Source organism: Paramisgurnus dabryanus, chromosome 3, assembly GCF_030506205.2.
Source record: "Paramisgurnus dabryanus chromosome 3, PD_genome_1.1, whole genome shotgun sequence".
NCBI lineage: Eukaryota > Metazoa > Chordata > Actinopteri > Cypriniformes > Cobitidae > Paramisgurnus > Paramisgurnus dabryanus.
In genome coordinates this window covers 4727666-4740800 of record NC_133339.1, presented here as the reverse complement: position 1 = coordinate 4740800, position 13135 = coordinate 4727666, and the positions used below count along the sequence as shown (strand labels likewise).

Genomic DNA, 13135 nt, shown 5'->3' with positions numbered 1-13135 from the left:
TATAGTATCTATCCATCCGTCTGTCTGTCCGTCTATCTGTCTGCCTGTCCATGTAGCTATCTGTCTGTCCATCCGTCCCTCTATCTGTCTGCTGTCCATCTGGCCCCCATCTATCTGTTCAGCTGTCCGCCCGTCTTTCTATTCATCCATCCATCCATCCATCCATCTATGCATCCATCCATCCATCCATCTGTCTATCTGTCTGCCTGCTCATGTAGCTATCTATCTGCCCAACTGTCCGCCCATCTTTCTATCTGTCTGTCTGTCAAAGTAACAAAACAGATCATTACATTGTTTTGCACAAAGCACACCTACTCTGGCACACTAAGCCATGATGCTCGTGCAAGCAGGTTAAGTTCGAGTGCAGCTTGAGACATTTTACAAACCTGTTGCACTATCACTTCCCCTTTTCCCAAAAATAAATGAAGATATAAAGTAGCTGTGCACTAGTGTTTATTCTCACCGAGGTCTTCAGCCAGCCTCTGTCCATCTTCAGTCGGAACGATTCTGTCGTCTTCAAGGTCACATTTGTTGCCCACCAGAATTACCTGTGCGTTATCCCACGAGTATGTCCTGATCTGGGTGGCCCTGACAGCAATGCATTTAATAAGCAAACATTAAATATACTTAACACACACATACAAAAGAAAGCAGACATTTATGTAACTCACCAGTCCTGGACAGCACTGAAAGAGTCTTGGTTTGCGATGTCATACATCAGCAGGAAACCCATAGCTCCTCTGTAGTACGCTGTAGTGATGGTTCTGTAACGCTCTTGCCCGGCTGTGTCCTGATAAACATTATTGAAATCATCCCAATTATGGACATTACAACAATATATAGTGTTTTAACCAGCTGTGGGGCGGTTTCCTGGACAGGGCGTATCCTAGTCCCAGAATAAAATGCATGTTTGAGCTGCCTTCATTTATAAACATCTTGCACTGACATATCTTAACATACATCAATGCCATTGTTTTGTTTTAAGATGCACACCAGTATTGTTTTTTGTAGGGTATGTTTGTAAAAACTACTTAAATGTCCTAATATAACTAAGGCCTAGTCCTGGATTAATCTAAACCCTGCCCAGGAAACTGCCCCTATGAGTTGTAAGGTGTACAGTGTAATTATCTAAGATAACCAGCAGGTGGCACACATTGTTTTTAATTTATTCCTCAAAAACCCTACTACAATAAATTTACAGTGTGTTGTGTAATGATTTCCCTGCACTTTTACATTTTCTAAATAATCGAAAACACTAATGATATTAAATTTGATTATTTTAGATATTTTATAGCAGAAATTTTATTATGTTTTGTAATCAAAATAATGCATTTTTTGAGACAAAAACTTGCATTATATAATAAAGATCAAATAAGTCTAAGGTCTATTAGCCTGAGTTGGCACAGCAACTATGGGCTGCACTTGTTGGCCCAATATATTTGCATAAGGAGCCATCCCATCATCAGAGGGAGGAGAGAATGTGTTGCCTGGGTAACCGCCAACTCACTCATGTTTACACACATTACATTAAAGCCTGGCACGTCTGTTAGAAAACAGAGATGAGCTCCAGTACCCAGACATTTAAATAAAAACATGTATAAAAATGTATGTTATGAATAAAAATAAAGGCCACATTATTGTTATTTATTGTTATTTATTATTATTATGGAGGCAAAATGTTTGCTTGCACAAAATGAATTATCATTAAAATGACTTTGCAACACAGTATGGAACAAGAAAGAAACAAGAGGGTAATAGTTTGTCTGGTTAGCACGGGTTAGTAAGTTACTACCTGCTATTTTCTATTCACAGCCATGCAAAAGTATGTTTTTGCACCAAAAAGTCAATCTTAAAATATTAAATTTTTTTTAGTATATGTAGTTATAAAAAAGTGCAGTTATAAAAAATGTATTTATATTTGTCCAGGCCGTAACATACAGCAAAAAAAAAACAATAAAAAACAATATATATATATATATATATATATGCAAATATAATTTTTAAATATATTTCAAAATATACAAAAATGGCCAAAAACTATATGTGCTGAAATATATTATGAAATATGTTCAAAAAACATTTTCACCAATATATTTGTTGGCATTTTTTGTATATTTTGAATAAATTTAAATTTTGATAAATGTATGTTAAAGCATTTATATTCACATCACATTGGAAGAAAAACTTTGCATGTTACAAAACTGTAAATTAAATTATTTTAAACTGCAAAAATATACTTATAATTTTATATTTATATATACTTATATATTTTATACTTTATATATTTAATAAAAATACTTTATACATTTTATTCAAACTTTTATATGGTGGTTAGAATAAATATATTTTTTGGCATGGGTTGTAAACTTAGAAATGTATTTGTTGCTCCTGAAATATATGTGTTAATATATGAAGGTTTAAAAATAAATATATTTTATTTTCAAATTCAAAATTTCATTAAGATATACTTTCTACAAAATGTATTTAGCATATATTTAAAACATAAAAGCATATATTTTTGGTAAAAAGAAATAAATTTTTTGCTGTATTTGGGCCTTTCTTCTACCTTGCTGTTTAACATTTTCCTTTTTTTTTTACATGTACTTAGCAGAAAATACAACTTTGTTCATACCTAGTTAGTTTATACCTGGGTGATTCTCACGAAACCATTGAAACACCACGGCACTAATGATTTTAGCTATAAAATGTGTAATATAGTAATATTAAAAAGCATCAGAATTAACACAATACTGGTTCTACCTTGCACAATGTGTGATTTCAACATAAGAATTTATAATTTGTCAATTTTATCTCATTTTCTGCTGAAATTCTCATTACCGCAATGTGTCCGGCTTTGTTTGAACATGCGTTATGTTGTAATTTAATCAAATTAACACAAAAATATTTAGAAAAAAAATAAATGGATGTTTTGCTAGACTACTTTAGATGACAGAAAAAATATTTACTTAATATTCATGTATAACAATAATGAAGAAAAATTAGGAAAATGATGTGTCCATGCCTGATGTTCTCATCCTCCGCAACACTTTTTGAGAACAGTTTAAGCACACATACAAAATTTTAATAAAGTTTGATTTTGAGTGACCAAGCACATGGACCAGTTACTTCAAGATGGCTACCAGGTAAGATCATTTTTTTTTACAGTTAATTTGAAATATCAGAATGTCAGAATGCTTACACGACATTTTGATTATCATTACCGCAACAGATGCTTATTAAATGTTAATTTAATTAATAGAAGCATAATACTTTGATTTTAAATGCATGTGCAGAATCTCCAAATTATGTTCTTTCAGGTTTGTCATGTCATTTTGAAAATATGTCAGTGTTTATGTTTTCTGACTGTTGCGGTAATGAGATTTTTTAGGACTAATTTTTTTAATTATGTTACAAAAAGTGTCAAATGATAAGTAAGAGTGTTTAAATTAATGTTCCCATTTACGCCAGACTTTGTTTTTCAATGTCTGGTGGGAAAAAAGTAAATTTAAGCAATTTTTACATTTTCATGCTTGACATTTTTAAAACCAAGTTTTCGTGAAAATCACCCACCTATAGCTGACACGGCCAATGATAATAATCTTACAATGTATAAAAATGTAAAATCTAAATGAAATATAACAAACATTGGAGATTGTCAAAGAAAACTGCACAAACACACATCATTGCTGGATGAAATCTTTTTTCCAAGCTCTTGGGTTATGAAAGCAAGGTCTGGTTTGACAAACAGCCAAACGCTGATTTACGCAGAAGTCCTACGTGGCCAGAGGAGCTTTTAACCGCCCTGATCTGAGTACTCGCAGGATCTAACACCCAAACATTAAACCTTTCTGACCCTGGATCAGAGCCACATCTCACATTAAGACATCCGTTTCACATCTACAGAGCTCTAAAAGCCATTTAATAGTTGAGTGGCACATGCAAAACCAATCACATACTGTAATACAGCACTACTATATAGAGCTGTGTGTTATGCAAAGTGCACCAAGCATTGCAAACCATTCAGAATGAAATCCCTTGATCCAGAAATTTGATGTGCTTCATTTCTTAATATGTAAAGATTGTGCATGCTTGACCCCAGAAAACTTTGTAGTGTATAATCCAACACTGAATTGACTCAGCTGTCAACAAACCAACACTACATAACATCTACACACCCATCTGTGGGTGATAATTATGGTGTTAGTCATGTAACTCAGGTTAACACTTAAAGTCTAAAGCTTGCATATAAACAAAGCTAGATACGAGCATTAAGGATCTCAGAGCTAGTGTTTGCTCATAAGCCAAATGTAATGAAATTACAACACCGAGCTTTATCCTTTAAGCCATTCTGTAAAAAATGAACAATGCATCCCTTCTTTTTAATATCTTACTCATAATATCTAACATCAGGGCGTCACACCTTTTAACCAATGAAGGATCAAATATTTCGGCATACCTAGAAAAACCTAATAGGCTACACATTGCATTGCCACCTGCATGGACAGGTAAAAAAACATTGCAAAAGTTAAACGCATTTAGTCTGAGTTAATGTGAATATTAAAATGAACAGGTTTAAGTAGCAAAAGGCATCTTTGTTTGTTGGCGTTGATGTTTCACAGACAGGGTTTAAATTAATCCAGCAGTTGTATTACGACATTTAAGTAGTTTTTACAAACATACCTTACAAAACAAACATTACTGGTGTGCATCTTGAGACAAAACAATGGCGCTGATATATGTTACTATATGTCAGGGCAAGAAGTTTTAAATTAAGGCAGCTCAAACATGCGTTTTAGTCTGGGACTAGGATAAAGGTACAGCCATTCATTCATCAGATCATTCACTACAAAATGCAACAGCACAAAACAATCATTGCGAATACATCATGGCTATACCAGCTCAATTTGCCCAAATGAGTCAATCAAAAAACAGTAAGCCAGACAGCAGACGAATCCGGCCCGGATCTGCACCGGATCTACACCAGAGTTGCTGACTTCGGTGCGGATCCGGCACGGAGTTGTTTGCTGTCTGGTAATTCTATTGCTTACAGACTTCAAATGAGCATATATAGCCAGTGTTCGAATAATTTCAAAGATTATAGGGGTCCTCTAGCTAAGCCCTCCCATCATTATCATTTTTTGTTGGTCCTGAATCAACGTTTTAATCAAATAACCTCAAATGACACTTAACTTAAACCCTAACTATTTTACCCCTCAAATTAGTGTGAAATAATAGTTTGAGATTTTTTAAAAAGCCCCTAACCCCAATGCTGCGTTCACACCAGCCGCAGTAGAGGCGTCAAGCGCGAGTGATTTCAATGTTAAGTCAATGTTGAGACGCGTTGACGCACGTCTGGAGGTCTCACGGCGCGAATGAGGGGTTTAGCGTGGCATGGTAGACGCGATTCCGTCTAGTACGCGCGAATGGCACGAATTGAGCGTTGCCGCCGCAAAGGCGCGAGTTGAAAAATGTGAACTTTGGTGGAAAAATATGCGCCGTTAACCAATCAGGAAGTCCCTCCCATGACGTGAATTTCCGCGTGAATGTCTCGATGACTAGAATTTAGCGTGCGGCTTTCACACGCAAATAAAGCGAGTAAACTTAAACTGTTCAAGTGGCACACTAGGCGCGGTAGACATGATTTTGACACCTCAAACTCGGCTGGTGTGAACCCACGGTAAAGATTACTAAAAATAATAACTAAAGCTTCTTACCGTCAATGAGGTGAAAATCATCAACATGCAAAGACACTGACTAGTCTATCAATTCCAATACACGTTTGGGCGCACTTATAGGGACACTCCACTTTTTTTGAAGATATTACACAGCAGCCGAAAATAGTCCCCTTAGTAACTTTCAAAAGCAGGGGACTATTTTCAAGCACTGTGCAATATCATTGCGCCTCCTGCAGCCATGTTACAGCAGCAAAGTCCTTGATTATTACGCCAGAATGAGAGTATAGTTCCTAGCCACATCTGCCTAGAAAATCACAACTTTTAATTTTTTGGTCGGTCTTAGTACACAATGTAACTACAGAAGAGTCAAGTTTTAAATAGGAAAAATATCCAAACTTTTGGGGGGTTTTTTAGCGCAATGCTAATGGTCTAATCAGATTCAATGGATTGTGCTAAGCTATGCTAAAAGTGCTAGCGCCAGACCCGGAGATCAGCCGAATGGATTACAAAACGGTAAAAAGCAAATGTTTAACTCTAGGGGAGCTGTCCCATTAAGAGTTTATTTTAGACAGAAATCTTTTGGGTTAGTTTATTAAAATTGCGGAAAATAATGGACAGTATCCCTTTGTGGCAACGTAGCACAAGAATTTAAAATTAATGTAGTATTTTCATTTTAATAAATATTAGGGGACCCCCCTTATTTATACCCAACTCAATGCTTATAGGAGGTCCGGGAGTTGGGACCACCTCAGCCCCCCTCAATTCAAATACTGTATATAGCCATACATACCCAGATTTGAAGCTTGATCCTCTTGTTGTTGCGAAAAACTGTTTTAACTTTAAAGTCGATCCCCACTGTGCTGACGAAGGCCGAGGTGAACGAATCGTCCGCGTAGCGAAACAGAAAGCTGGTTTTACCGACGCTGCTGTTGCCGATGATGAGGAGTTTGAACATGTAGTCGAAGTTTTGGTCGGCCGCGTCTTTCTGTGACGGCTGCAATCGCGAGTCGGTCACTGTCGCCATCTGAAAGAGAGAGAGAGAGTAAATAAATACAAACTTAATCAGCCACATTAGAGAAATCAAAAATCCTCCTCATTTTATGACCTTACATATTTTTCGAATTCAGATTTTAAAAATATAATAAAGTCAAGTTTCTTTCTTCTTGAAAATGATTTCGACTGAGAAACACAATGAAAAGAGGAATGAAAGTCCTGTGAACTGCCGTAGTTTGTGAAACGTTTAAATTTCAGTCCATTTGCGCAGAAATGCACAACACTACAGAAGCAGGGTTACATGGTTGCAGACCATGTTTTATGTTTTTGTTAAATGGATATCCGATTACCCTCTGAGCAAAATCTTCGACACCTGTCATCTTCACCGACAGAATAAGCCAAACTATCAGCTAAACTCGGGGGAATGGAAATAAAACCTCTCTACTGGCCAACCGATCTATCAGACCCGCATGCCCTGCAGCTGTCTTCTGATAGAAACAATCTCCATAGAGACGAGGCCATGAACAAAGCGTGCAGACCCATTAAAAGGGCCATAAGCACGACTCCTCTCCAGTGGTGGAGATCTTACAACAAAAAGCCTGACTGCCTACAGCAGCTATTGTCTGAAGTACACGAGTGCACTTGTTTAGATAGCATCTCTTTGAACCTACACTTGCAACAGTTATTCAAAAGGGGAAGTTTGAAATTGGTGGGGGGCGGTACAGGTTAGGATGATGGCACTGAAGTACTGTGATGTGTGTACTCTTTACACACTGAGAGATGCTCATTTCATAATGTTAATGTTGGGTTAAGTACCGTCTGCTTTCTCTGAGCGCTTTGGTTGTTTTGGTAACTGTTCAAGGGTTGCAAAATAGTTGGGTATGAAACACTGGTTTTGAAATAACGATCTTAAGAGTAAGACAATAATTGCATGACATGAATAGATCACCCAAAATGAAACTCATGCCCCTATCCACATCGCTAATACCCAAAACCACTTCTTAAGTCCCCGAAAAGTTGTCACACGTTGAGCATTTGGAGGATTCACAAAATTGATGGAATAATTTAAGTCAAATACATTAAGAGAAATTGACTTATAGTCCTCAAAAAACAAGACGGATCAGATGTCCTGATGAAATCACAAAAGTACTCCAGTGAAACACATCTGGCAATGCAGATATACCCATTAATTTTAAAGCTTAATTTAATGACTTTATAGCAAAAAGCACTCAGCATGAATCTGTATCCATTAGCAAGAACAAAGACATCTCAACCGAGGAGCTTCGAGGATCATCCCGCAGGAGAACAAAATCAATAACTGTTTTGGGACTGTACCCTTCACCCCCAATAACATAAGGTATATGCATAGAATCAAATGTGGGCATACAATAAAACTTACCAAACAAACATGCATGATGGTTTTATTTCAAGCAACAATACCAGTTCACATACTAATACACAATACATTTACATTATTAATTTAGCAGACACTTTTAAGTGACATACAAATGAGAGAGCAATTACCATTTTGTCTACACTGCAGAATAACTATAGTTATAGCTACGAAAAAATGAAAACTTAGAAGATAGAGGGGTTTTATATAGGTTACAGTTATTAGTCAGGTTAAGGGGAACAAAAGAAAGAAATTTTTATAATTTTGAACAGCTGGTGAAAACCATTGACTTCCATAGTAGGATAAACAAATACTATCGAAGTAGGGGAAAGTAACAAAGCGATTTTCTCCGAACCCTGATAACATATGCATTCCAAACTATTGACAGCATCTTTAGCACGCAACCCTTGACAGAGCTGAAAAATATTGCTTTATTTTCTTACCGTTTTGCACATGTAGGTCCGGAAAGCTGTTTTCAACCATGATAAGTACTTTTTTTCTTAAAACGCCTTGTGTTTCTTGTTTCATGTGTTACAGTACTGATTAATCTACAGGTTATTTAGTGCTCTAACACATCCTGAAGTTTGACTTCTCAGAGTTTTTCAAAATAAAAGTAAATCGGGTTTAAATGTCAGGACGAAAGTAACACTTGCTACTTTTGTCCCGCTGCTAATACTGTTGCATTATGTGTAAAATTTACATTATTCTAATTTGATTTTATTTAATTTTATAGTGTTAATTTTTTTGATTTTCAACAATATAAGTTTGTACTTTTGGTTGCTTTTGAAACATTTGATGAAACTGAAATTAAAAATGAATATTGTAAATTCATTATTTTTTGCAAAGATAAATTACAAAATATGTTTGCAGTTACATATTAACAAGGTCATATTCATGTATATTTACTGAAAACAAGTGTAACACAAATATCTATCTTGTTCTGTTGTGTTACTTTTGACCCACCTGTGTGTTACTTTCGTATACGAAATTATACTGTAGTCGTTTTACATTTTTACAAAATTTCACCTGGTACTGATAGACCACACTTGTGAGTTGTTGACCACAGGAAAAATATATCTCTGTATAAAACATAATATTTTAAAATTAAAGGCGGGGTGCATGTTTTTTGAAAAACACTTTGGAAAAGGGAGTCGGGCCGAGAACCAAAACACACTTGTAGCCAATCAGCAGTAAGGGGCGTGTCTACTAACCAACATTGTTGCCTGGGGCACGTTCAATCTCACACCGGTGCGCAACGTTTTGCTACGGTTTCCGGGTTGAACGACATGTTTCCTGGAAACGGTGTGCAACCGAATGCAACAGGTTTTAGAAGCGTTTTCTCTTGTTTGGTGGGTGTGTCAGAAATGTCGGCCCAATCAGCGGCAAGATGTATAAAACCACGCGATAGTAAGAGACAGCTCTCTCAATGGGTTCAAGTTGGATGTTGTCTTTCATTCTGGACTGCAAGGTCAGTGACTGTAACATCGAGGGTATTTTACAGTATTAAACATACATTTATAACGATTTCATCAGGCTTTAGAAACATTTAAAAAAGAACACAAAGAATGGCCTCTCAGCTACCGTAGTTGCAACTCTTGCGTCATCACAACAGGGTGTTCAATGCATCATCGTTTCTGTTTAATAAACGTTGTGCAACGTTTTGTCGGGGCTGAACGCAGCCCTGGATTGCATATGTGTGGGGCAGGTCTATCAAAAGAAGGTCCAGATTGGGGTAGGGGCGATTCTATTGGGCAACATTAGCTTTTAGAGATCATGCACCCCACCTTTAAAGTTTTCTGGAAAATTGTACTTTCGCCCCTGCTCTCCCCTATTGTGATAAATAATAATGAAGATATTTTAATAAAATATGTTAAGCACAGAGATGGTGCTTTCTATTGAATTCCAAATATTTTTTTTCCTACTATGGAAGTCAAAGGTTACAATCAGCTGTGTGCTTACCACCCTTATCAAAATATCTTCTTTTGTGTCCATCAGAAAAAAAGAAATTCATACAGATTTAGAACAACATGAGGTTGAGAAAATGATTACAGAATTTACATTTTAAAGTGAATAATAACAATAATAGAGAAAGAATACCAACTTTACAGCTCAACTAACATGTTTTTGTGAATAAAGTTAATATAGCTGCTAGTGCTGGCCGGTATGTTGAGTTTTGGTAATATATCAGTATTTAAGCAGGATGAGACAATACCGTCTGTATTGGTATTGTCTAATATGACCCTCCCTTATGAGAATTAACCATGGTTTAATTCATGGGTACTGTAGTAAAATCGTGGTTTTGCTAGTAATAATCAACACACACGTTTTACTATAGTTTTACCACAAAAAAACATGCTTATTTTTTGTAAGGGCTCTTTCTTTGCAACAAAAGCTCTTCCAGAAATCCATAATGGGGTCAGACTTAAGCTTTCTAACCATCTTGAATGTTGTGCAGATGTATTTTTTCAAACAGGAAGGAACCCCCTGAATTATTTTCACCATAAGCTGTTTTAATAAAGGTGATTGTGACATCTTACATTTTTTCCACTAAGCTATTTACTGTATATCGCCATAGATTACATAATAACTGTTTTTAACAAAACATTCTGCAAATGTATCCCTGCAGAATGTATTGCATTGTATTAAATCTGGATTTTAGATTTAGGCTACTATAAGATGCAGTTAAGTTTGTGACATGGTGCTGGTTGGACTCGAGGGCCTCCATGGCCAAACTTTAATTCATCTGACATCACTGTATTATATATTCGTGCCTGAGGGACAGTGTCTCTCGTTACCATGGTACTCATCGGTCTCTATTGATCGCCTGGCAGATGTCCAGCTAAACAGAGACCGGACGCACATTTTGTGTTTATCATTTTACATTGACAATCAAACTACACTACACCGTTACATTCGTCGTAACAAATGTAAATGCTCTCGTCAAACTACATCAAAGGCTTAAACCAAACAAACAGAAGCAAATAAGAAAAAGTCAGCGTTGAGTCCATACGGAAGTTTTGAAGGAACCCCAACTTTCCTTTCCACCCAAAGCTGGACTAAAGCTATACGCGGTGTACTCTCTCTGTGTTTAAGTGTACAGCTGAACACCTTTTACAATTACGAAGACAAACATTAAATATAAAAACAAAAGCACATCATGCATGACTTCGTATCCTCACCCAGGGATGAAAAGACAATTATCTTGGATGAATGTAACAAAATTGTCCGATAACTGAATGCAGTTCTTACCTTAACACGCGCACCCAGTGTTTTATTGTGGGATTTCCCTAAGAGCAACACGAATGAAACAAACTCACCGTGTGTCTGTGTGACGGTGCTCCCGGATCTGGGGAGGGAGGGGAGAGAGAGAGAGAGAGAGAGAGAGAGAGAGAGAGAGAGAGAGAGAGAGAGAGAGAGAGTTGTGTACACTACACAGCGTCTCAGCTCCTTCCACTGGCGCAACAATCATTTCTTCCTCTTCACACTGTTGTTTAGCAAGTTTAAATAAATGTAAACCTTTCAAGTCCGTAAATGTGTTTGTCACACCACAGAAATTTGTGTTATTAACCACACATCCAGATTTGAATAATGAAAAACACCAAGTAAATATAAAGTTAGCAAAACCTTGGAAAAATAGGCAGGATTCTCTGCTCTCCAACGCTGGGGGCGTGCGCGCTGGAGGCCATGTAACCACGCCCACTCCGGGAAAACAGCAAATACCGCTACAACCTCGCTTGTGTTGCGATTGTGATAGGGGCGGGGCATGCTCAGTGGCTCCAATGCGTCACTGGGCCACCGTTTTAGCCCCGCCTAAATAATCCTGAACACAGAAGTGTGGAAAAACTGTTACGGTGTAACTCCACAATTCAGCACAACACAGTTCACAGTTTTTGTCAGCGATATAACATTTATAATGTGTTAAGAAACACTGAAATGACTTTGGACTTGAATTGTGATCCAAAGTAAACTTTCGAATTCGAACTGCATGACGTGACGGCTTGTTTCTTTAACAATAGGGTAATTCTCGCAAAATTAGACTTAGTGTCATTAAACATTTTGATAAAAAAGTAAATGCTATAAAAATAAGAAGCATACAGTTCCAAACATCTCTTCATTTACTATTTTGCACATGATTTCAAATGACATCATACAAGCCAATTTTGTTGTTTCTTCCACAAAAATTTTCATTACCGCAACGTGTCCATAACTGGATTTGAGTTCTTTGACATGGAAATATTTATAATAAATAAATCTAAAAAAATAAATGCTTCAGTGGATGTTATACATTTACAGTAAAGAAACATGTGGTATTTGGTGATCATTGATAAATGTAGAGACAGTAATAAGGAATATAAATGTGTCCGAGAAAACATTTCTCATCCTCCGCAACAATTTTCAATCATTGTTTAAGCCCTTAAGGAACTAACATTAAAAAAAATTGTTTGAAGGGACATAATTGACTGTGACACTCAAGATGGCTACCAGGTAAGCAGTTCTTATTTTTCTCTCAAGATAAAAGTTGAAATTTTGTTTGTCATAGTACCTAGACAACTTTTTAGTTCTCATTACCGAAACATGAGTTTGTAAATGCATATATTTAATGTAATATCATGTTGCGGTAATGCTAATTTCTGATAGTGATAATCTAAAAAATTTAAATAATTCTATAGGAAATATTTTTTAAATCCTCTAAAAATAATGGTTATAGTAAGTTCAGACCTTAATCGTGCAAAAAATTTGGCTTCAAGGGCTTTTTAAAAGTTCTGATGCTGGACACCTTCTTAGTCTGGATTTCGTGAGAATCACCCAATAGTTTTTAGCCTGAGGTGATGTCATGAGTCTTTAGATGCTTGATGATGTCACAGTGGCCTGCATGCTGATTGTTAGATTGCAGAATTGCATTAGAAATTCAAAATGTATCATTTTTAAATAATAATTTATTGTACTAAATAATAAACTGATTAATGCACAAAATACATTTAGGTTTTCATGTATTATCACTTAACAAGAAATCCAGACATTATACCCAAACTACATAGTGTTTTCCAACCCTGTGTGGAGGCACACTGAAGCT

The 13135-nt window shown here is 36.3% G+C and overlaps 1 protein-coding gene across 3 annotated transcripts in view; it reads right to left on the bottom strand.

The window, feature by feature from the left end:
* rab3db (RAB3D, member RAS oncogene family, b) overlaps window positions 1–11704 on the bottom strand; it is a 16890-nt gene extending 5186 nt beyond the window's left edge. The window contains exons 1-5 of one of the 3 annotated variants that reach the window (XM_065278068.2): window positions 11686–11704; window positions 11379–11407; window positions 6466–6699; window positions 672–790; window positions 464–588 (exon numbers count right to left, since the gene is read on the bottom strand). In XM_065278068.2, coding sequence (XP_065134140.2) covers window positions 464–588; window positions 672–790; window positions 6466–6699 — 478 coding nt within the window. In that variant the 5' untranslated portion in view covers window positions 11379–11407; window positions 11686–11704. Of the gene's footprint in view, window positions 1–463; window positions 589–671; window positions 791–6465; window positions 6700–7018; window positions 7099–11310; window positions 11408–11685 lie in introns of those variants that run through there. The other 2 variants (XM_065278067.2, XM_065253099.2) reach the window with 2 other exon arrangements.
* Window positions 11705–13135: the final 1431 nt, after the last annotated feature.